General features: G+C 40.4%; 1 protein-coding gene across 1 annotated transcript in view; it reads right to left on the bottom strand.

Moving 5' to 3' along the window:
- Positions 1-1,951: 1,951 nt before the first annotated feature.
- The window catches only part of LOC306979468 (recombining binding protein suppressor of hairless-like protein), a gene marked incomplete at its 5' end in the record, with an annotated part of 51,952 nt that continues 27,732 nt past the window's right edge, over positions 1,952-26,171 (bottom strand). Inside the window, 5 exon segments of the mRNA XM_079578421.1 lie at positions 1,952-2,321; positions 11,207-11,331; positions 11,333-11,539; positions 13,074-13,214; positions 23,125-23,237. Of these exon segments, the coding sequence (XP_079434547.1) occupies positions 2,024-2,321; positions 11,207-11,331; positions 11,333-11,539; positions 13,074-13,214; positions 23,125-23,237 (884 nt within the window). The 3' untranslated portion in view covers positions 1,952-2,023.

Genomic DNA, 26,171 nt, shown 5'->3' with positions numbered 1-26,171 from the left:
AATCTAGTATTTTATTTTGGCATGTGTTTGCTATTTTACCAGAGTGCCATTATTTGTTCGTAGTTTGATGGCTTTCATTTTAGCCATTTGTTTTTTTTTCTTTGTTTTTTTAATAATTATGTAGGCTGATGTTTCTATTTCTCCCAGTGTGACCCGAGCGGGGGTCACGAACCCCTTTAACGGTTATAATGGGGGTCGTGGCTCCAAAAGGTTGAGAACCACTGCTCTAACGATACTTGATTTGCAATACCCGAGCGCTACTTTTTCGTCATTCGTCATTTAGAACCAGAATTTAAAGGGACTGGAAGCAAGTTTGCCATTTTATACTCACTACTGCCACCTCAGGCCATATGTGTAACTGCACCTTCTATATTAAGCTCGTGCATGACGGCAGTTCGGGCCGAAGTGACACATTTTTGAGTGACCGTACAGGATTTTAGAGGCAGTTGTGGTGAACAGGTCTGAGCTCATTCTACACATTAGGACACGGCTGGAACATGCAGGGGGAGGAAAATACTTAATTTTAACATTTTTAAACTCCTTATAGTCCCTTTAAATCAATTGTAAAATCCATTTCAGCTGAAACAACCAAGTAACTTCCTTTAATGCTGTCCCTGGACCAACACGCATCAAAACGTGGCTTGTAAAGATGTATTTCGGGACCTGCCTTTGACACTATATTGTTTCGATACGAGTACCTGTTCTTTCGTTACCATACTGGAATATCAGGTCTACGTTCAGCGACCAGGTAATTCCATCAAGAGATTTCTTCTTTCCTTGTGGCACGGGCATTTTCCAATTTGACAATGCCAGGATTCGTCGATTCAGGGAGTGTGAGACGGATTGGACACCACGGAGTCCAGATCTTAACCCCACTGTAAATCTTTGGGATGTGCTGGAGAAGGCTTTGCCCTTTTTCCACCATCATCAATCTTAGTGAAAAATTCATCTTCTTGACATTGCAGAAGCTTATAGAAACAATTCCACAGAGAATGTGTGCTGCAAACAAAATTATAGATATGACTTGCATAGGCATTTGGCCAGTGGTTCTCAGCTGGTTTGGCGTGGGGATCCGCAATCACCCTGGGATGACAAGCCGCGACCAAAATACGACTTAGACCTATTAAATATAATGTAAAATATTGTATTCTCTTCATAAACTGTTGTTGATGTGCAGTTGTTTGACAGTGTTCATATGTACATGGCATGTGTAGGCATCTATATGGTATATGTATGTATGTATGTATGTATGTGGGTGCATGTACTGTGTATGTTTTTTTTCTTTACTTCTATGTATATGTGTGTATGCATGGTTGTAGTTTTGTTACTGGTACATATTGGTAAAAACCTTTCTTTATTTTATTCTGCAAAAAAAATATATGCAGAAATGTATACTAAGAATCGCGATAAAGAGTGATGCAATAAAGTGTTTAAAAACTGTTGTTGAATAAGCATTATTCAGCCAAGTAGCCCAAAAAGCTGTCATTTTGATAAAACAACCCGACAACAGTCATTTTAACAGGCTCAATCTATACCAGACATCAAGAACCACCGATTTAGAGGAAGCTCAACTAACAGCAAGAAGGTCCTGGGTTCGATTCCAGAGCTGAGTTTGCATATTCTCCTCGTGTCAGGGTGAGTGTTGTCCAGACACTTCATACGCCCTCCTCAACCCAAAACGTGGACACAGTAAAACCCACCAGGCTCTCCAGGTCTGTGGATCAGTCCCTGGGTGCTGCTCCTAAAAGGTTGCCCTGAGGTACGCAATGACGGATGAATGAAATGCAGATGGGACAAAAAGTGAGAACAATCGGGTATTCTCCGGCAGAGGCATTTTTGTTGCTTTTATAGTACATGCTCAGGGCCCCACAAACCTCTCATCTGAATGTTTTATGAAAAATGTCTGCTATTACATAACCGCTCCATTGTAGTCACACAAATGTACCCCAAAGCATTGATCCCCCACTCAGCCCTGTTGGTCTTCATTACAGTTTACAGGTCCAGCGTCTCCTCTGTGCAGCTCCTAGTTCTGCATGAAGAGGTGGAAGTTGGCCCGTGTGAACTCCTGGTGGATGGTCTCTAGCAGGTCGTCCCCGTCCTGCACCTCCTGGCCCGCCTCCTGTCCCCGGCACAGCTCGGGACCCTGGAGGGCGGGGGCCAACTGGAGCTCGGGTGTGTAGGTGAAGCTGTACGGGGTGCGGTAGATGAGCCCGTCCAGCCGGATGATGGACAGGGGGACGGTGATGGTCCGACGGACACAGCGCCATCCCTCGGAGATGGCAGAGACGTCCGGGACAACGCACACCAGGGACTTGGGAGACCTGAGGGGCAGATAAAAGTTAGATGAGTTCCATTCAAACTGTTGCCTGCAGTCTGAAGTCTTTTCTGACTACGTATCGCAGCTGATCTCCATGGTAACGCAGGACAGTCAGCTTTCCATGGACTCAAAGTAGGCAGAACCTGATCCAAATCCCAAAAAAGTTTGAAATGACATAACTGAACCAAATTTCCCCTTTGGCCAAAAGCACTTCCATACACTGACAGTTTCAAACATTTACACGGCATCTTTCAGTCGCTAAAAGACTTTTCATATTGCATTATGTTATAGAGCAATAATAAACTAATGGTGATTTTAAAAGGTAAAATACGGAGTTGTTGCTCACATCAAAACACAGGTACAGTAGCACGGTAGTACAGTCCTCGCCTGGTTTAAATCTTACTTATCTGACAGGCAACAATTCGTTAATGTAAACCAAAAGTCTTCACCGTGTTCCAAAGTGTGCTATGGGGTGCCACAAGGTTCAGTGCTCGGGCCAATTTTATTTATACTATACATTCTTCCATTAGGTAACATAATCCGAAATCACAATATACATTTTCACTGTTATGCGGACGACACACAGCTGTATTTATCGATAAAACCAGGTCAGACAGATAAACTAGAAACGCTTAGCTCCTGCGTAAAAGCCATTAAGACATGGATGACAGCAAATTACCTCCTTCTTAACCCGGACAAAACCGAGGTTATTATATTAGGCCCTCAAAAACTGAGAGAGTCTTTATCTCAACAGATCATCTCCCTGGGTAATGTTAGCATATCAACGAGCACAACAATAAAAAACCTCAGAGTTCTGTTTGACCAAGACCTCTCTTTTAAAACACATATAAACCAGGCTTGTAAAATAGCATTCTTTCACCTGGGCAACATTGCTAAAATACAAAATATCCAAACTAAGAGCAATGCAGACAAACGTATTCACGCATTTGTCTCTTCAAGGCTGGATTACTGCAACAGCCTGCTGGCAGCGTGCCCTAAAAGCTCCCTGAAAAGTTTTCAATTAGTTCAAAATGCAGCTGCAAGATTGTTAACGCGGACAAAGAGAAGAGAACACATTACACCTGTGCTAAAGTCTCTCCATAAATACCATAAAAACATAAATAACATAAATAATGGAGAATGCTAACTTGATGCTTCATGTTAGCATTGGGCTGATGCTAATGGTTAGCTAGCGCTAGGCACAACTGCCGTTTTTTCACTTCTACTGAACAAACTGCTGTGAGAAAATATCCATATGGGCCCGATTTACACTTTACTATTTATGTGATAAATAAGTTCATATTCCACCAGAAAATGGTTGAAAAGAGTGGAAAATTGTGTTTCTCTAAAGATTCTATTTTCCCCCTCGGCGAAGCCACGCCCCCTTCTATGACGAGATGCAGTCTGTATCTATGAGAGTGTGTTGCGCATGGAGGACAACGGATGGAAATTAGCCCGAAGCTACAATCCGGTGTGGCTTGTTCATTAACATGCACTGTCCCTACCAAACGAACCAATAAACATTTCACAACTTTCCTTCAGAGTGGAGCTTGTCCAGATGCAAACAAAGCTCAGTGGTGGATTTGATTTTCCCTCCGATGTCTGCTAATACACTGCAAGGGAACATCCAAATTCCATTCTTCTCTTTTCAGGAGTAGCCCCTCTAACCATGTTCCAATGCTCCCTCCTAGTTCCATACGCATTCACCTGATCATTTTAGTGCTCATGTTGTTGTGAAACGTGTCTTGGTGCTTCACTCCAGTCCAGACACACTTCTGTCAACACTCACCTTTTACATGCAACAAGATTTCTTAAATCCCTTCTATTTTTCTAAATTATCTATAAAATTTTCTTTGATTGAAGTTGTCGGTAACAATTTACATTACGGGCCGATAAGTCCGTGGTACTTATAGTGGTAATTACAGGATAGTTACTAGGTTATTATTGTGGTACAGAAAGTCATAATTACTAGTCATTAGGATTAGGGTTAGGGAGACACAGAGTTACCACTTCATCTCTTATTACTTAGAGATACAGTGGTAACTCTTAGTAATGAAGGTCATACTTCTATGTACTTTGATACTTTAAATGATAGTTTCTAGTAGTTACAGTGATACATCTATGGTACTTATTGGTAATTCAAGAATACTACAGCAGCAATTCATAGGCAGTAAATGAGGTACTTCTACATATAGACGTAATTTCTAGGATTGTGTGACAATAAAACAACATAAATCAGCATGAGGGAAAACAAGAAGAACAACCTTCATTACTAAGAGTTACCACTGTATCTAGAAGTACATAAATTGTAATTCTCACTATAGTATCCTTTAAGTACCACAATAAGTACCTAGAATTACCACTGTAGTTACCACCATAAGTACCATTGTAAGGGCCACTGTAAGAACCACAATAAGTACCTAGAATTACAAGTGTAAATAAGACCATAAGTACCACTGTAATTACCACTGTAAGTACCAAGGACTTACCGGCCCGTAATGTAAAGTGTTACCCTATCGATTACGAAGCACAAAACAGCCCTAAAGGTTCCTCAGATTTGGACACAGACCCAGTGAGATATCCATCAACAATCCCCTTCTCTACTGAAAGCACTTCCAAGAACCCAGCACAGTATAGAAAAGCCTACAGTGAAATAAATGTGTGGCGATTATATAACCAACTGCTGACTCTCTCTTTCTGATGTTTTTCATTCAGACCTTATTCAACCTGGCTCTGGCGCGGAGAGTCACGTTTCTAATTGGCTCCAGTCCTTTTCACACAGACGGCTCATTGTGGATGCTGTACAAACACGGGCCCGGCCGCTGCCCCCGCTGATGGGGTATATCCGCAGATGGGACGCCCCGACTTAACTATGCCTCAGCACTTTGCTTTAGGTGTGGGGTCCGAGGTGCGCCCTGACGTCAAACGGGGGCTTCGAGGTTTTTTGGAGACCCTTACTTAGATGAAAATGGTTTGCAAAGTGGGATCAAGACTAGAATAGAAGTAAGTGTCTGTAGTGTAAAGGTGGTAGTAGTGGTAGCCCCAGCCAGACTACAAGCTCCTCCATTTCTTTACAAAGAGTCTGGTTCTTTGGCGTTCATTCTGTGAGTTCTGAAGGGCTCACTGCAAAAGCATCGTACTCCATTCTTCTGCCAAATCAATGGGCAAACGACAAAGCTATTTCAATTACAGATGTACTGAACGTTTGCTCTGTGTGATGTGATGTTCCTTGAAGAAACAGTGTTAAACATAGATCCAGACGGCGTCTCTGGAATCGTCCATATATGGTCATTTTTGTAAACAGTTAAAGGGGAAAACAAGTTTGAAAAAATGAAAATTTTCTCTAATTATTCAAAAACTACTTTAACAAATGCTGAATTATGAATATAGTTTCTACTAAATAATGATACAAAGACATGGGGAGGAGCAAAGTGGTTCAACAGCCCATAAATGCATGAATAACGGAGAATGCTAACTTGATGCTACATGTTAGCATCGGGCTAATGCTAACAGTTAGCTAGCGCTTGCTACAACTGCCGTTTTTTCACTTCTACTGAACAATCTGCTGCAAGAAAACATCCATATGGACCCGATTTACACTTGACTTTATTTGTATGTGATAAATAAGTTGAAATTCCACCAGAAAATGGCAAAAAAGAGTGGAAAATTGTGTTTCTCTAAAGATTCTATTTTCCCCCTCGGCGAAGCCACGCCCCCTTCTATGACGAGATGCCGTCTGTATCTATAGTAAAACTGTTTTTGTGAAAATGGTGAAAAAACGTCCTCAGGTTTGCGTTTGAGGAGCTTTGGTTACCACGGTAATAGTCACAGTGTAGTACATTTGGGCTCAAATGAAACATGAAAATGTCTTCTTTACAATGATACCAAATACAATGGTGTAAATCAGTATCTAATGGGCTGGAAATGGCCTGAACCAAAATATGGACCAGCGTCAAAAGCTGGGGGTGGTGCACTTCAACAGCTGAAAACTATGATAAAGCTGTAACTTTGAAAAGGCTATCATCCAAAAATATAAACCTCAGACATGGACCTACTTAAAAATCAACAATAGCCTTTGCCACCTTTTCGTTACCGATATTTGGTCTGGCCCATGGACTAAAAGGCTCATGTGACTTCTGAAGAACTAAAGCAGAAAACGAGAAGAGCAAAGTGTTGGAAAAGTATTGGTCGGATGGATGATTCATACGTCAAAAGGAAAGAAACTGGAAGGTGTGAAATCGAGAAAGATGCCAACAGCCAAAAATGTGTCTCTGAACGTCTGGCAAAATATGACAAAGAGAGATTGGATCACATGTCGTGGAGCCGGCAGAAAGAGTTATATCTTCTTAGCAGGTGGCGCCAAACATCTTTACGCCAGATCCTCCCGAATATTGCACCTTAATCAAGCTTACATCATCTTCCAGGAATCAACCACGAGACATCTTTGTTTTTACTCATGGGCAAGGAGTTGCTGTATTTCAAACTTGATTACATTTCATGATTCTTGATAGTTGATACTGAGTTTGATCTTCAAGCACCCCGAACATCAAATTCAATGCCAGAAATGTAAACATGAGTGTGTCCAAATCATTACGCGACCACCACGGGGCAACGTTGGCGCAGAGAGTAGAGCGGGTTGTCTTCCTTGCCTCCAGTGTCTGCGTAAACTGGTGTATGAATGAGCGTGTGAATGGGTGACTAATTCCTTGATGTAAAACGCTTAGAGTGCCTAAAGTAGGTAAAAAAGGTGCTGTATAAATGTGACCATTACCACTTTAGTGTCCCATGGCCCCCAGTTTGGGATCTATAGGGTTAGACCAGTGTTTCCCAACCAGGGTTACAGGGATTATTTCTGATCAAAAGGAAGGTGAAACTGAATACTGTGAGATTATTTTTGAAAGGAAAGGTGATTTAAATGACAATTTACCGTAATATGTTTGACCTTGGCTTAATTTTGAACACACAATGTTGCCGTTTACTGATAAAGAGCACTTTTAAAGGAATAGGCCACCGTTTTTACATACTGAGATATGTTCTTACCTCAGCTTTGATGAGTTCTTTTGGACCTGTCTGATCTTCCCCCGTGCCTTCAATCACGTAAACACAGCGCAGACGGCGTTAGCATTTAGCCTCTCCCTCTCTCCTCTATAGCTCCAAAACAGGTCAAGATAGAAGCTACCAAGCTCTTCCACGTTTTCCATATTTAAATATGGTTACGTGAAGTGTTCCACTACAAAGTATAATTACACAAAATTAAACAATGTGGATTTTCTAAGCGGATAAAAGGGGGAACTTTATTGTAAGGCGTAATAATACCAGGAGTAATTTGGCATCTGCACAGAAAAGTGAAGATTACTGCGCGGATTTCGAACTACTCCTGGTATTATTACGCCTTACAATATAGTCCCCCCTTTTATCCGCTTAGAAAATACACATTGTTTAACTTTGTGTGATTATACTTTGTAGTGGAACACTTCACGTAACCATATTTAAATAGGGAAAACGTGGAAGAGCTTGGTAGCTTCTATCTTGACCTGTTTTGGAGCTATAGAGTTCGGGAATGTGACATCATATCGCTAAGCATTATAGGATTTGCAGCAATTGTAAACTAATGGAGATTTTAAAAGTTAAAATACTGGAGTTATAGTTCACATTAAAACACTTGGAGACCACAGTGAGTTAGATGTATTTACCAGCAGTATCTCAGCAGCTAACGGAGTGATTCCACTGCTTTTTTCTCCACTTTTTATACTGTTTTTAGCTAATGTTAGTCTATGGAAATGTATGCTAACAGCTGCAAAGATGGCGGATCTCCATGGTAACTGTGGACATTCCCGAACTCTATAGTGGAGAGGGGGAGAGGCTAAATGCTAACACCGTCTGCGCTGTGTTTACGTGATTGAAGGCACGGGTGAAGATCAGACAGGTCCTAAAGAACTCGTCAAAGCTAAGGTAAGAACATATCTCAGTATGTAAAAATGGTGGCCTATTCCTTTAATTCCATCCATCCATTTTGTTCCGCTTTATCCGGGACTGGGTCGCGGAGGCAGCAGTCTCAGCAGAGATACCCAGACTTCCTGATCCACGCAGACCTCCTCAAGCTGTCTCCGAGCCGACACCAGGCCGGCTCGGAGACATAGTCCCACCAGCATGCCCTGGGCCTGGGCAGAAAAAGGTGGCTTCCCCTCTTCAGGCTGGTGGGGAGTCCTTGCCTCAAGTGGGGGAGTTCAAGTATCTCAGTCTACTTTTAATTCATCCCTTCCAAATAATCGGCAACACCCTTTTGAGGTAGGGGGTCCATGTAGTATCACTGAAGGTTAACCACTAGACTGCTGTGCATGTAATGAGGCAAAGTAGGAATAACATCAGAAGTACTACTAGTGGCAAGGAATAATGGAAAATCTTGAAAAGTGCCAAACCTGAGGGTGTGTTTTTGTACCAGGAAGCAAAAATATCCAGAAAAAAAGTGCTTTAAATCAAATAAATACATGAATCTATACTGACGTACTGCTGCCGATGGGCCACATCTACATACTGAGCACCTCAGCAGCAGCACTTCAGGTGTGGGGTCCGAGGTGCGCCCTGGCGTCAAATGAAGGTCTCGATTCCGGACAGTCACATGAGCACGGTTAGACCAATTTATACTGCGGTGTTTGGTTTTAACATAAGGCTCTTTATTCTGACCGGAGGAAGCTTGGCGCGGGCTCGCAGAAAGGATATGGACACATGGAGAGGAAGGCGCTGTGAAGAGGGCGTCCCACCGAGTTTAAATCAAGCAGAAAGGAGGAACGTCCAAGAGAAGAGCCATAGGATTTTAGAAAGTAGTGGTAATTGACAAGAAACAGTAGTTGCGCATGGCTTTGAAGGATCCGTAATAAAGACAAAGGTGAAAGGAATAAAAATCCATTATTGTAGGAAAACCCCATCATAGAATTACCAAACAGTCGTAAACATAAATGAACCTACAGAATGAGCATGATGTAATGCTACGTAGTTCAACAAGAGCACATGTCTTCAAAACATCTACATCTTCACTGCGACTGATTTACGACAGCACGACAGTCAACACTAAACTTCTTGTCTGGCAAGTGATTATATGTTAAGTGTGTCTGTAAAATGTGCAGATCTAGGTCACTGTTGTTCGAGACTTACAGTTTCACTCACCAGGAAGATGTTGTGTGGTTTGTCTTTTTGAGCTTTACCACCATCCAGAGACAGAGGAGTGAGTGAATATTGGAAGAGGTGCTTGCCTGCAGGCCTCCACTGTGAGGTCCCTACCGTCGCAGGCTCCACTCTCAAGCCGCCCCCCACTGTCAGGACGGGAAATGCACGGGACTATCGACTCCCAGATTGGGCAGATTCACACGAACGCCCTGAAAGACCCCTTTTGTAAACTCCACTATTACTAAGATAAGGGTCAGGTATACGGTTGGTTTGGATTAGTTTATTTATTTTTACACATATTTGTATTGTTTTATACGGAATTTATAGGCATTTTTCTTAATACAAGCTTATAAAGGCATGCGTACGATGCCTGGTTGTTTATAAATGCTTGTACTAGAAATACAATTAAAAATACACCTCTATTAACCTCTTAACCGTTGTGGTGACGTCATGGTTGGAGCTCCACTTATCATTGCCTGCCGATGTCGGACACTGGCCAATCAGGTAGCGGTATTTTCCATCCTACGAAAAAAAAAAAAATGCCCCCTCCTAAAAAAAAGTCCACACTTCCCTTCCTGACAGTGGAGGCCTGCAGGCAGGTGCTTCTCGAATATTGGGCTGTAAAACACTTTTGGAAAACTTGATGAGCTTGCAAAAAGGACACCTTCGAAACAATACAGTAATGATGTTTACATGATAATTGCTAGAACTACACAAAGCCAAATTAATTTAACATTTTCTTAGTATGAAATTTGTCTAGATCTACAAAAAACACATTTCCCATGTGATGTAACATCTTCGACGCGTCAAAACACGAGGGCACAGACACGTAACAGTAAATAACATGTGTTTTAGCCTCAGGTATGATTCTACAGTAAAACATGTTTTGTCTTCCTGTCAGTTTCGTTTTCCAGGTAAAATTAACTTTAACTTCACTCGACAAGATGTTGTTCATGTTGAATCAAAAGTATGAATGGCAAAGACTGGAATTATTTAGTAAATTAAAATAAATTACTTCGGTACTTTTGTAATACATTACGCTCAACAGTGGTTATTATTATTATCTAAAGCAAATTTGTGCCCAGTTTGCTTTTAAATGTCCAAATTTTTCATCATTCTTGTTCACTGGAATATACAAATCTTTAGAAATGATAAATGCATAGATTTGAACGTAGAAAAAGCATTTGTTCTGACTTGCTGCTACCTGACGCTAACGCTGATGCTAACGACAGACTCTGGGGACCACCAATTCATTTTCTCGTAGGAGAGGTGTGGTTTACGATCGTCCATAGCCGTTTATTGGGCGCTACGAATGTCTATCATGCGTCTGCACGAGGCCACAGCCAATCGTATCATCGTATCCGATGACGTATGACGTACCTGCTGTAAACTTTCGAGCTAAACTATTTAGAAACGGCCCAAAGCTTGATCGAAAAATAGCGTCGCGTCTGCTGCTGTCATGTTTAATCCGTAAATAAACGTTTTCTTTTTTATCTGTAAATAAACTACAAGCTTCCGTATATCGAATAGCTCGTCATCGTCTTGCCGTCCCTCCTCGTTCTGTGATTGGTTCCCAAATCCATGTGAAAACTTCGGCCATGGTCCCCAGGCTGCTGTGAAGTTCGAAATGTTTCAAGCGCACACAGCAGTCTGGGGTTAGCCAGGTTAGCTACCTGTGTAAACCCTGAATATAGCTGTTTGATAATGTAGCTCCACAGTACGTACTTGAACATAGTCTCCGCTTCATGATTCCCAAACCACACTTTGACGTGCGGGCTGAAGTTCTCCCCGTGGATCTCCAGCATCGCAACATGTCCGCCACCGTTCACCTGCAAACACTCACACGTGTTTACCCAACCTCCCGCACACGAATCCATACTCTGGCGTCTGTGTGTGACCCACCTCCAGCGCGGAGACGGCCGGGAACGGACTGACCGCGCTCTGGACCGACGCCAGGCCCTGGTTAAAGCTGAACTCCACGGACTCGACCCCGATGATGGTCCAACAGGAGCCGTCGTTCAGCACCGCGCGGCTGGGGTCCCGCGCCGCGCACTGGGCCTGGGGTTGTTGTGGACGGGAAGACGGCCAGAAAAACGTGGAGATTCAGAATTGGACGTGACAGTCGTAAGTAAAGAGCAAACAAGTCGTGGTATTCAATTTAAAAAGGCAGGTACAAGGTAAAAGCATGTTACATAATATTTCGGCAAACACTGCTGAAGTTGTTTTTTGGTGAATGGACATTTAGACCTGGCAATATTACACGCACAAGCCAAAAGTTCCTAAGTTACATAATGAGCTCCAGCTAAACCCACAAAATTATCTTCTAGACACTTGCCCCTCACCTGCTGATGTCACGAGGTGAAGCTCTTTTTCTTCATATATAAGAAGAGTTCATTTGCATAAGCAGATGTCTCCGTTTTGAAATTTTGTTTTGGGATATATTCGTATATATTCGTGACTGTACCATACAGATCCCACCAATGAAACTAAAATTGTGTAAAGTGACTTTTTATGGCACTGAAACAAATCTGGTAATGAAATACACAACTACGTAAAGACATTTTACCAATAGGGCTGAACGATACGGCTGAACGGCAACAAAATTAATCACATTTTTTTTCTTAAATCGCTCAAACTAGATTCTTTTTTTCCATAATACATAAAGCTGATTTAATGACTCATTTAAACATAAGCATAGAGTCTAAACATCGTCCGATATATGGGCCCAATATATGGGTATTTTGCGATAAGAAGGCCAATATCCGGAACCAAAAGTGTTAGCGACTTCCTCAGTCAGAGTTTTAAAATCGGCCTCAAGGGAGCGGAGAAACATCGCAGTGAAAATCGGCCACAAGTTTGTAGACCTATTATATTTATGTTGTAGACTTTTGCGTATAATTTTGGAAACATAATAGATAGAGATTTGCCGCTTTTTGTTTTGAAATCTGCAGATTTTTGACAAGCTTCCTCTAAAGTGCTTACTAAACCTGAATGTCCTGAATAAATCAGCCCTTTGCCCCCCTGCTGTCGCAGTTCAAAAATATCAGCGGTGCATATCGGCATCTGCCTTAGAAAAATCTACATTAGTCAACCTCTATTTGACATATTTCTAGATTTCCATGATTGAAACCTTTACTATAATAATAAATAATATAATAATAAGCACCAAATTAAATTACTTAAAGCAGTATTAAGTAACTCATGCCCCTAGAGGCCATAAGCGCCACTGCAGGTGTTGTAGCATGTTGTGGTTCTTTACTCATTAATTGTCCGTGCGAGTAAATACTACGCTGATAGATAGATAGATGATGATTTTTCACTCAAACTTGGCTGTAAATACTGTTTAAAGTGGCGCTAGCCCGCAGTTAGCTTTGCCCGTTAGCATGTTAGCTTTGTCTTCGTGATTCCATTAGTGTGTATTGGTGGCTCCGACCCAGAGGAAGGAAAGCTGCAATTGTGGTTTTCTGGCCAGAGACACCAGGAGGAGATGAAAGACCCCCAATCATTCCATCAACACTTGTATTACCCCCAGAGGGACTACGAAAAGTCTTGATTGGTGAACTGGAAGGACTTGGCTTGAACGCTTGCTCACCTGGTATTGTATGATGTTGTCGTTTATTAAGCACAGGTAGCAGTGTGGGCTGTCTCTGAACTGGAAAGCACATTTATGAAGCTGAGAGACCGGCTCGTCCACGTCCAGGATGGCGTGCTGCTTGTTCACCTTCCGGATCACCTACAAACACAAGCAAAACACTACACCATAATTAATGAGTCCTGTTGCTTCCTGTCCTCGTAAAATAATATATCTGAATTGAGTTTATAGCTATAGAAATCATTAAAGATGATGTTTAATGGCTATTAGAAGCATATGTGACCCCAGAAAAAGAAGGAACTTGAATTTGAATTAGCATCAAGCTAAGGGGACACTTTTATATGGCAATGTGTATCTAAAGTAACGTCTCAAAAGGTCTGTCATTTCATTAATGATTTCTAACTAGGCTTTGACGTCACCTAAATGTGGTCGATGGGTTGACGACAGCTGAAAACATCTGGATCGTTCATAATTTACCATGTCTGATGGCTAAGGCTAACAGCTAAAGGAAAAATACATTGAGCAGGCTAATGAACTCTGATAAGTTTACCGGACTAGCCGACTTGCAAACTGTCATAAGATCGAACGCCGCTTCTTCTGTTCATTTCATGTTCATAACTGTTGCAGTTTTAGCCATGAAGCTCAAGGCTAACGTTAACTTAACACTAACAAATAGTAAAATAGTGCCACCATTTGAACAATTTTCTTCTGAAAGAAGAGAATAGACGTTTGTTTTCATTTGTTTATGTTTATAAATCTTAATTTAGTTCTAATTTACTTTAAAACGGGTACAGGAAGTAGTCTTTACCCTACACTGGCCAACAGGAAGTTAGCCAAAAGAGCGTGCACTGAGCGTCTTATGTTGCCTTCATGTGCTCTCGTTATTATGGTAAACACCACTTGTCAAGTGGAAAATTGCACATGAACATCACCTCATCTCGTATTTTCCACTGGGAAACTGGGAGATAAAGTTGATGCCCGAGTACAAGAGATTAGATAACCTTTGACCTTTCAACACAACAGAGAGCAGCTATAATATTTTTATGTCTTTTAGCAGATTGTTATGAAGCCGACACATTTTAATATTGTATCTTTTAAACACTTAACGTCTTGTAAAAAAAAAAAAGCCAATCTTTGTATGTAGCTTAGCTTAGTAAGTAGCTGTAGGTTAGCGGTTTGTAGACAACTTTCTCATGTGAATTTAATTGTTTATAGTGTATTGGTGTGTTTTTTTTCTTCTTTTTCATTTTGCTACGACACAAAACCACTTGACACAACACACTAGTCATTTCCACCTCACAACCGGAAAGGATCATCTTTACCAGAGCTCATGAAGGCAGCATTACTTTACTATAATGTCTACTCTTTGAGCTACATGTAACATCTGCTGCAGAATAACAGTGGAGGGGTAACACTGTGTTTTTAACGGAGTCTACAGGGGGCAGCAGAGGCAGGGAAGGGGAGGGTTCAGCTTTCTGACACCTTAGATGAAGTTGTCCTCCAGTTGGACCCAGCGTGGATCGAGACTCCGCAGTCTTCTACCTGTAGCCTGAAGAGGTCTGAAGAGGCGCTGTTTGATTAACTGTTGTGGTTATACATTGATATCATATTTATTTGAATTAAAAAACATTCCAGTCTATCTTTCCTCTCTGTCTCATATTAGATCGAAAACAGTGACAACATTTCGCAACAGCTCAACATTCCTGCTATTGTGATCTATTTCACTTCCCAGCAGTGATTTAAGAAACAGACACTGAACATCATCCTCTCCTGACTTATTTGGGGCAATGGCATGTTTTGATATTACGAAAGAAAAAAAAAAGCACTAAATTAGCGACTATGAATAAGAAGTAATACATTGGAATTTTTTCCCATGAATAATGAAAAAAAAACACATTACGTTTGTGTCCACGTGCGTCAAGGAAATGAAAGATTGTATCAGTGGTCTAAAATAACCGTTTTCACCCTAATGAAGCTTGAGAGGGATTTATAAAAATAAAGGGGAAATCAAAATGGGGAAGTTTCTTTGGGAAATGTACACAGAAACATGCCCTTATAGACTGAATACAAATAACCCACAGGGAAATGTAGCTTCAGGTCAGAGGCCGGGAGTGGGATGAATAAGGCCGGGCCGACGCAGGGATGGGAGAGACGCTTCAAGGCTTGGGAAGAAAACTGAAGATATTCGACAGTATATTAATTATATAAAAAGTAAATTGCCTAAAATGGAAGCTTGTGTGCTCTATAAGCCGGACATATAAGCTTGAATGAACAAACAGAATTCATTCAAGTGTGTCACGCTGATTTCGTGTTTTTGTTCATTTTGTGACCGGTAAATTTTACTTGTGGGAAGCTTTGTGTAGATCGGCGGGTCAAAGGATTGGTCTACAGATCCAGAGGTCGGCATTTTGAATCCAGCTCTAACTAGTGCATACTGTCAGTGTGCAATTGTACAAGACACCTCAAATTGTGTACTTGTTTCAGTGTGTCACATATGTGTTAATGTACTGTCCCCTCCTATGGAAAAAATCTAGGAATCGGGTCATGGAGATGCCCTCGCTCTTGGTGCGAGTCCATTCTTGGACCTGAATGTTGTTAACACAATAGAAATTGTGTGGTTCCTGTGTCTGAGAGCGTTGTACATAATGAAAATGTGGAAATTGTGGCTTTTCTTACAAATCTCTTGTCACATTGTTAGATGATAGTTTGATGCAAACACGGCTGCTCTTGTGAAGCGCGGTCAGCAAAGAATTCCCCTCATACGCAAACTTTCTCTGTCTGGCCCACAATTTCTTCTCGTGTGGTTCTATGAAGCATTTATCAAGAGCTTTGTGTGTTTTTCATTTATCTGCTGGTTTAAAAACCTTTTACTCGCAGACAAAAATAGTCTAGACTGAGTTGTAATAACCTGCTCTAAATCATTGAAGTTCAGTTAAGGGACCCGTTTTTCTGTGACCAGCAGATCTCTAGCAAAGCCAAGACAAGTCTAGTTTCATCAGAGCATGTCCTACATCAGGGGTAGGCAACGTCAGGCCCGGGGCCCAAAACCGGCCCTCCATCCCCAAACTCTGGCCCTCGAGATGATTTTGAGAAATATTATGACCCAAATCTGAGATCAAATGCCTGTTAAAGTACTCTAGAAATATGAAAAATACGGTAAATTCCTTAAAATGTCTTGGCAGAGCACCATTTTAGGCTAACCTGGCTAACACCAGGCTGCTGTGTGCGCTCGAATTATTTCGAACTGCACAACAGCCTGGGGACCATGGCCAAATCTCCGGTGGATTTGGGAACCAATCACAGAGCGAGGAGGGACGGCAAGACGATGACGCGCTATTCGATATATGGAAGCTTGTAGTTTATTTACGGATAATTAAAAAAAAAGTTTATTTACGGATCCAACATGACAGCAGCAGACACGATGCTATTTTTTGATCAAGCTTTAGACCTTGTTCTAAATAATTTAGCTCAAAAGTTTACAGCGGGTACGGCATACGTCATCTCATACGATGATATGATTGGCTGGGGCTACGTGCAGACGCATGAGACTTTTTTTTTTTTTTTTCGTATCGCCCAATAAACGACTATGGACGCTCGTAAACCACACCTCTCCTACGAGAAAATGAATTGGTGGTCCCCAGACTAAATATCACTTGTGATTTTAGTCTGGTGTTAGCCAGGCTAATTTTAGGCCATAATCCTAAAAGAATTCTCATCTATAGGTAGAAATGACTTAAATCTACTTGAATTAAGAGATTAAATCTAAAGTTGGAGTAGATTTGGTCTGGCCTTAGAGCAGATAAAACCTATTCTTGCCAATGGAACAAGTTTTTTCTTAATTCAGATTATTTTGTATAATTTCAAGTGAATAATAAATATTTTTTACAGTAAGTTAATTTGTCTGATTACCAGTGGGATTTCTATTCGTTTCATTGGCATTAGCGTTTTTATCTGATCTTAGATTAGTTCAAACCGACTCAAATTTAACATAAAAAAAAACCTTTATTCAAGTGATTTTAAGTAATATATCTAATTTAAGATGGACATTTTTACAGTTGACAGCTAAACTGCCTGACCAAAAAATAAAAAAGCTGCCTGAAAAAAGGTCACGCGCTCTAATAATTCAATGGACACATTCGCCGCGGCATTGTTTCAATGAGCCTCTGCAATGTCAAAAGATCCAGTATTGCATTTGTTTTTCACCAAGATCTTGCACTGACAGAGCCGTGGGAAGATATTTTAGTTAGGGGCTGCTGAGGGACAAAATTTACCCCCAAAATACTTTTTCTGTGCATAAATCCTATTTGTTGACCTCTTAACTCCCACCTGAACCGAGAGCATTTTCTCCAGTTCAGCTTTACCCAAATCCTGTAGGCCAGTGTAACACCTCATTTGAAAGCTAAGATCTACAAAACTCATCTAAATGGATCTTTTTCCTCACGTTATCAGATTTTTTTCCATCTTTTTTGGGGGGGTATTCAACTCATTTTTTGTCATTTTTTTGTCTTTTTTTGTCATTTTTTGTTCTTTTTTTGTCATTTTTTGTCATTTTTTGTACATTTTTTGTTCTTTTTTTGTCTTTTTTTGTCTTTTTTTTTGGTCTTTTTTGTGGCATTTTTTTTGTCATTTTGGGCATTTTTTGTCACATTTTTTGTCACATTTTTGTCACATTTTTGTCACATTTTTGTTTCTTTTTTTGTCATTTTTTTGTCATTTTTTTGTCATTTTTTTGTCATTTTTTGTTCATTTTTTGTCATTTTTTGTCATTTTTGTGTTTTTTTGTGGGGTTTTTTTGTCATTTTTTTGTGTTTTTTGTGTGTTTTTTGGTCTTTTTTTTTCTTTTTTTTTGGTCATTTTTTTGTCATTTTTGTCATTTTTTTGTCATTTTTGTCATTTTTTGTCATTTTTGTCATTTTTTTGTCACTGGGTTCCCACGGCCTTGTGCATTGATGATGGAAGAGTGTGACCACTGCACAAAACCTTCTCCAGCACATCCCAAAGATTCTCAATTGACAAAGTGAGCCTGATGAATCCTGGCTTTGTCATGTCGGAATATGCCTGCGCCATCAGGGAAGAAGAAGAAACCCATTGATGGAATAATCTCATTCATAATCTCATTCTTTGAGCACATATGAATCCTGACCAACTGCTACAACCAGTTTAAGCCGGTGCCGACTTTTTTCATGGGCAGTATAGGATTTTATGCTTTTTGTTTTGACTGGACATCTACATCAATGTCTGCAGCATAATTTGTACCAAACTCACTGAGCTACGAGATTTAAAATCCAACCTAAACATGCGTGCTGCACCATAGTCCTGTGCGGTGCTGAATGGGTAACTTTCCTACCCCATAGATCCACCTTTACCTCCCCAGAACCAGACCACGAGAAAACAGCAGGGCCAGCAGCCAGTCAGCAGGAACCATCTCCCATCATTTTTTTTGTCATTTTTGTCATTTTTTGTCTTTTTGGTAATTTTTTTGTCATTTTTTGTAATTTTTTTGGTCATTTCTTTGGTCATTTTTTGTCACATTTTTTGTCACATTTTTTTTGTCTTTTTTTGTCTTTATTGTCATTTTTTGTTCTTTTTTTGTCTTTTTTTTTTCATTTTTTTTCATTTTTTTTTTCATTTTTTGTCATTTTTTTGGTCATTTTTTTGTCATTTTTTGTTCTTTTTTTTTGTAATTTGTTTTGTAATTTTTTGTCATTTTTTTGTCACTGGGTTCCCACAGCCTTGTGCATTGATGGAAGAGTGTGACCACTGCACAAAACCTTCTCCAGCACATCCCAAAGATTCTCAATTGACAAAGTGAGCCTGATGAATCCTGTCTTTGTCATGTCGAAATATGCCTGCGCCATCAGGGAAGAAGAAGAAACCCATTGATGGAATAATCTCATTCATAATCTCATTCTTTAGGCACGTATGAATCTCCTGACAAACTGCTGCAACCAGTTTAAGCCAGGTGCCGACTTTTTTCATGGGCAGTATAGTATTTTATGCTTTTTGTCATGACTGGACATTTACATCAATGTCTGCAGCATAATTTGTACCAAACCCACTGAGCTACGAGATTTAAAATCCAACCTAAACATGCGTGCTGCACCATAGTCCTGTGCGGTGCTGAATGGGTAACTTTCCTACCCCATAGATCCACCTTTGCCTCCCCAGAACCAGACCACGAGAAAACAGCAAGGCCAGCACCCAGTCAGCAGGAACCATCTCCCAAAACTTTCAACAAACCGCCATCAAAAGTCCAACAACTGTACAAAAATACCGGATTGTATAGGTGGAGCAGAGGGCCCACCATGGCGCTTATTATGACAGCAATTGAGGAGGTGCCCGGAAGGACCTGCACTCAGCAAATTACACGGGATTCTGCGAAGTGGTTTGTCCCGGCGGAGTTCAAATTGCCCCAGCGCTGAAAGCCCGACAGCATTTTTCGGATTAGCGGGTTACGCAACACCTGTAACATCTGCTGGACATCGCCGTCGAGCCGCTGATGGACGGGATTCGGGGGCTGAAAGTATGGATATCTTTCAGCGCAGAAATATAGAAATTGCATGGTAGCACCTTGTATGCGGATTACGGTGTTTATCTATGTAAAGAGTCGGAAAGGGAGAAGCCAACCAGAAAGAACGACTTCAAGTTACAATATTTATCTTCAGGAAATTCCAGGGGTTATGTCTGAACCTTTTCCAAAATCTAATCAAGTGCCCCTCGGTCTGAACTCCACTGTCATCAAAATATGCCCATAACTTTTCGAGTGGTCTCCGACGAAACACAGGGGAGGTCATAAGGAATGTGCAGTGCTAGAAGTCAAAGGGTCGAGAAAGAGAGAAGCAAGAGGTCTTTGAGAAGTCTGACAAACTTGATTTAGGTTTTAGATGTGAGGTCTTTGTCTGTGTTTGGGTCAAAAAAATCAGCCAGAAGAGACTTTGATGGTGAGTTTGATCACTGCGTATTGTCGTGGTATCATTGAGCAGGACGCTTCAAGGATGTCTTTGTTTGTGTAAGATCCACACCTAGTAGATCTATCAAAAAAGCCAAGCCCTGTGTTTTAAATAATATAGTTTTAATGAACAGTCATGCTGAAATATATTCTTACCTGAGCTTAGACGAGTTGATGCGTACCTGTCTGGTCTTTGTGCGTGTGCTCAGTCACGCAAAATGACCAAAGACGTTTTTAGCATTTAGCCTCTCCTCCTCTCATCAATGGATCCAAACAGGGTTGAAGTTAGAAGCGACCAAGCTCCTCCACGTTTCCCCTATTTAATGAGTAGTTACATAATCCAAGTAAAGTGAAGATATTACTGCCCCGACGTCGAAGTGCTCCTAAGGTGTTACACCTTACAATATAGTGCCACTTTTTTCTGTTTAGAAAACCGACATGTTTCAATTTTGTGTAACTATACTTGGATCGTGTAACTACTAACCGTAACCGTTTTTAAAGGGGGGGGTATTATGCGAAGTGGACTTTTTCAAGCTTTACATCATGTTATTCTGTCATTCCCTCATTAAAAACATGCCTGAAGTGTTGCCTTGGCACATTCACGTATTTTTGAGTAATCTGTAAAAACTCTGATGGCGGCCATTTTAGGGATAGGTTTGCCTGAGTCCTCAGTTCTTAAAGAGACAGAGGCCTATTTCAAGACACTCTCTACAGCCATTTTGAGAGAGCAATTTTATACAAGGCAGTTATTCTAATTTACTGCATTTACAGACCAACAGAAGGTTTGGTCATCATTGTAGTGTGATATAGACTGGTGCTATGTGACTGAAAAAAGCAGAATACCCCCTCTTTAAATAAGGGAAACGTGGAAGAGCTTGGTCGCTTCGAACATCACCCCTGTTTGGCCCCATAGAGGAGATGAGGCTAAATCAATGGCCGCTGGCTGCTCTGCTTTATGCCCACGACACTAGAGGCCGCCATTGCTGTAGTACCTCCATATCGCTAGTCTCCCATTGAAAAGCATTGTACTTTAGACACGTTAAAAACAACTTTAACGCCTGGTTTCTATTTTTTAAACACTAGACTAGGATAGATATTCCTCCTGAGATAACGCTGGGTTAGTCGCAATTAAAGGAGCCAGGCTGGTTTTTGTAAGAAGAATTTTAGAAATCTCGTACTTAATGAGGGTCGGACTGTTAGCATAGGAGCGGCGCGAGCTACACGTCACACAAGGGCCGAGTCTACAATCCCGCCGTTATGTCCTTTTTAGGCACATGCTTCGTCAGAGCTGGGGAGGGGGAGTCTCTAAATCCGCCATGAATTCCCCCTCGAGCGTGGTCATTATGGTAAACGGGGAGGAGTGAGCAGAAGCTGCCCATTTATATATACAGTCTATGCTAAATGCTAAAAGACCAGACAGGTACACATCAACTCGTCTAAGCTCAGTATATTTTCAGTATGCAAAAACTGTGGCCTGTTCCTTTAAAGAGGGAGTATTATGCTTTGTGCAGGTATTTGGTAATAACCTCAAACACATTTGTATCACAGTCTTGCACTTTGTTGGTTCGAAAATACCATATTGATCAAAAACAGCTCAAACATTATATCCAATATTTCACGGATACGTCCCGTGGTCTCCAAATAAGCCCCTTCCACCGTCTCCTCTTGCTCCCCTTCGCTGCGTAGCTGTTTCACAAAAGAGTAAACTAAATATAAAGGAGGAAAAAAGGTCTTTGGGGCTCTGTGGCTGCAGTGAAGCAATACTGAGTGTTTTCACTTGATGGAGAGTTGACGAAAGCACTTCCTGGATACGTAGGGCCTCAGGGGGAGCTAAGAATAGCCACTAGTGAAAAACCAAAGATTAGTGAAAGATGCGCTAGCGGCTTCAAACACAACTCCAGGTCTGTTGTAGATGTTGTAGAACAACTTTGTAACATGGTGAAAGCTCTAAAAAGCTAATTTTGCATAATAACTGGCCAACATGATGCCCTCAGAGGAACTTTGTGATGTACTCAAATCAATAAAGCCAAAATGCTTTCTACCCTATGTCGTTATCAACCTCAATCCATGCCAGGTCCAACTGTCTGCAGGACAAACTCATCCGTTCAATCCCCACTTTTGCCAACAATGGATGCAGACACTTCCTCAAATGTTCAAATGTACATCAAATATTGGTGAGTATTAAGTCTTCCATTATCACGATATAGAGATATAGAGATACTCCGGATAATCTGCAATTTTAGACTTTATTCATCTAAATTACAGGGAATTTCAAAATGCCTTCAGAAAAAATGAGGCCTCTTACCCCCCACCTTCACCGACCTCATTTTCTCCAGTCCAGCTTTACCCAAATCTAAAAGGTTTCAGCCTATAGGCCAGTGTATGACCTACAAAACTTTTTGTTGCATTTTTGTCCCTTTTTTTGTCAAATTTTTGTCCTTTTTTTATCAAATTTTTGTCATATTTGTATCACTTTTTAATCATATTTGTGTGACTTTTTAATCATGTTTTTGTCACTTTTTTATAAATTTTTTGTCACATTTTTATAAATTTTTTGTCACTTTTTTATCATATTTTTTTTTACTTTTTCGTCACATTTTTATCACATTTTTGTCACTTTTTCATCACATTTTTGTCACTTTTTCATCACATTTTCCAACTGTCTGAAGGACAAACTCATCCGCCAGGCTATCAGGGAGACGAATTTCTCTCCCCTTTCAAAATTATTGATGCCTTTACATGTGGTAGAATTGAAATATAACTGAATTAAAAAGAGTTATTCAGAGATAAGGATGTTTAGTGTGAATTTTCTAAATAAGACAAAGGAAAATTATATGCAAAGAGCCTTGAAAGTATCTGTCGCTCTAATCAAATGGATAAAGCCATTAAAAACCTTCGACTTAAGTTAGAATATTTTGAAGAATCCTTTTTCCGTTTACATAGGTGCATATAGGACAGTGGTGCTCATTGTCTCTGATTGACATTATTTTTTGTCAACAATCCTCCTTCTCCTCCTCCTCCGCCTCTCCTCACATCTATCATCCGTGATACAATAAACACAGTGTCATGTATTTGTATGTGTAGGTCCTGTGTGCGTCTTACCATCGGAGGCAGAGCTACCCCGGTCTCAGTGCACACCAGCTGGACCACACAGCCGTAACAGACGAAGCTCTCAGTCAGGGCAAAGTCCGCCTGGGCGCCTCTCTGCTCCTCCACTGGGACACAGAACAAGACTTTAGGACGGCAAGATTCATCGCAATCTATTGTATTTGTTGGTTCTTTTATGTATAAAACCTGCTAATCCTGTAGTTTTGAAAAGGGGTTCCTAAATCGCCACCCCAAGGACACAACAACCCATAAAGTCATTGTATCCTTGGGCAAGACACTTCAGCAATGTGTCAGTGTACAGTGAATTAGATCATTACAATCCAGCGTGGTGTGTTTACATGGGTCTTATGCACAGTATACACTAGGGCTGCTCGATTATTGAAAAAATAATAATCACGATTATTTTTGTCATAATTGAAATCACGATTATTCAAACGATTATTTGTTGCCTTTAAAAAAATCCATCAAAACAAAGACAAAAATCCAGAAGAAAAAAGACAAAAATCCATCAAAAAAAGACAAAAATCCATCAAAAAAGTGACAAAAATCCATCAAAAAAATGACAAAAATCCATCAAAAAAAAGACAAAAATCCAGAAGAAAAAAGACAAAAATCCAGCAGAAAAAAGACAAAAATCCATCAAAAAAGTGACAAAAATCCATCAAAAAAATGACAAAAATCCATCAAAAAAGTGACAAAAATCCATCAAAAAAATGACAAAAATCCATCAAAAAAGTGACAAAAATCCATCAAAAAAGTGACAAAAATCCATCAAAAAAAGTGACAAAAATCCATCAAAAAAGGACAAAAATCCAGCAGAAAAAAGACAAAAATCCATCAAAAAAATGACAAAAATCCATCAAAAAAGTGACAAAAATCCATCAAAAAAGTGACAAAAATCCATCAAAAAAATGACAAAAATCCATCAAAAAAGTGACAAAAATCCATCAAAAAAATGACAAAAATCCATCAAAAAAATGACAAAAATCCATCAAAAAAGTGACAAAAATCCATCAAAAAAATGACAAAAATCCATCAAAAAAGTGACAAAAATCCCCAAATTAGAAAAAAAATGTGAAAAAAAAAAATGTGAAAAAAATAAAATATTGAAAAAAAAAATGATAATCGATTTTTTGCGATTATGCTAATTTTGTAATCGTTTACTGTTGTAATCGAAATCGTAATCAAATTTCGATTAATTGCACAGCCCTAATATACACACTGCAAAAAGTATTTAACTAGATCAGTATACACATCTCAATTTGAGCACAATAATCCAAATTTTAGTTGTTTTGACTAGTTAAGAAGTTCTTGGGCATTTGTCCTGGATTATTTCACTTGTTCTGAGATGTTTCTGACTCGTTTCGATACATTTCGTCCTTATTTCAGGTCATTTTCTTTGCCAATGGGGTAAGAAAAACTGGTCTTGTCTCATTGGCAATTTGACTTTCTTATTTCAAGCGAGATTTACCCTAGAACTGGTCTTTAATGTCCTCAAACAAGCAAAGTAAACTTGGTCCGATCAGGAAAAGTGTCTAAATGAGTGAAAACCGCTCAAAACAAGATACATTTCCTCAAATTCAAGTCATTTAAGCCAATGCTTGATATTGACTTTTTGTAGTGCACTGTCCCGAACAAATACTTTCTTCATCTCTTCAGGATCCAAAGAGTATCCCGGTGAGAATGAAAGGTTTTGATTGCAGACTGTTGAGTGTCATGCCTGATCCCTGTGTCATTTTGCCATTTTGACGAGATTTAATGCAGGTTCTACGTTACAATTTCTCCTTCGTACTCACCAAGAGTCAACTTTCAGAGGCAGCGGGTGGCTTTAGTTACTTCTTAAAACCATAATGAAGCAACTATTGCACATTAATTGGGATGTGACTATGATTTAGGCTCAAAGTAAACGAATACAATGTTTGACACATCGCCGACCTCTGCTGTGCTAGATGGTGGACGCACACAAAAACCTCACCGGGGCTCTTTGGGAGGGGAATAGGAATATTCCTCTATGGGGTAGTGCCCCCAGCGCTGGTATAGCAAGTAGACATGTTCATGCTGGTGTGCAGGAGAAGTCGCCAGCTCAAACAGCCAGAGCGCCATCCGTCATCATCAGCCAACACCCTGCATGGTTCAGTGAAAGAGTGTCCACATTGCACCACGTGGAAGTGGGGTTGGTTTACTTCTATGATGTTTTCTCCCGTTTGGAGGAACGCTTTCTTCCAAGGCTCAACATTCTGGGTTAAATGATTTGAGAGGATCTAGCAAAGATTTGAGAAGTTATAAAAGGGTTTAACCTGTTACCTGCCGCCCCCCCTGATAGGGTGCTAGGGTTATGATATAATTAGGGTTAAGAACGGCAAATGCAATGTAATTTGTGGGTCACTCACATAGGGCTTTTCCACCAAGGTGTTGGTTCTGGGCTGGTTCAGAGCTGGTTCTGGTGCCGGGTTGGTTCCATACTGACTTAGTTTTCCACCAAAATGAGAGCTGTGCCTATAGGTAGCGTTCACGTGACATCACAACATTCTAAAGAGCCTATAGTTTAACATTGAGGTGGATGTCAACTGACGGTAACTATGGTAGCTGTGGTAACTGACAAAATGCATATTTTATGTCTTTGTTTTTTGGCTCATATCTCAGTCATGACTGGAGGAATCCACATGAAACAAAAACTGTCACAAAGTTCATTGTCTCCTCTGTCGGCACATATGAACTAATGTCCAATTATTATCTCTGAAAAATGTCAAAGAGTGGTGACAATATGCGAAAACATGACTATGATGTTGTCCAATAGAAAGGACTTTCAGACATAAAAATAATATCACAGGTTTGTGAATCCAATCACGATCAAATACTGAAGAGGAAAAACATTTGTCAATTTTCGTTTTGGAGATTTCTTCCAAAAACTGCATTTCTCCCATAGAGTTGTATTGGCCCTGCCCTCCATCTGACATTATGACATCATCACATTCTAAATCGTGAACGCCACCTATCGTCATAGCAAGTAACATCTTACTACAGCCACTTCTGGTTATAAA

Source organism: Gobius niger, assembly GCF_951799975.1.
Source record: "Gobius niger genome assembly, chromosome: 20".
Lineage (NCBI taxonomy): Eukaryota > Metazoa > Chordata > Actinopteri > Gobiiformes > Gobiidae > Gobius > Gobius niger.
Note: the sequence above shows the minus strand (reverse complement) of the source record. Positions and strands in the feature narration are given on the sequence as shown.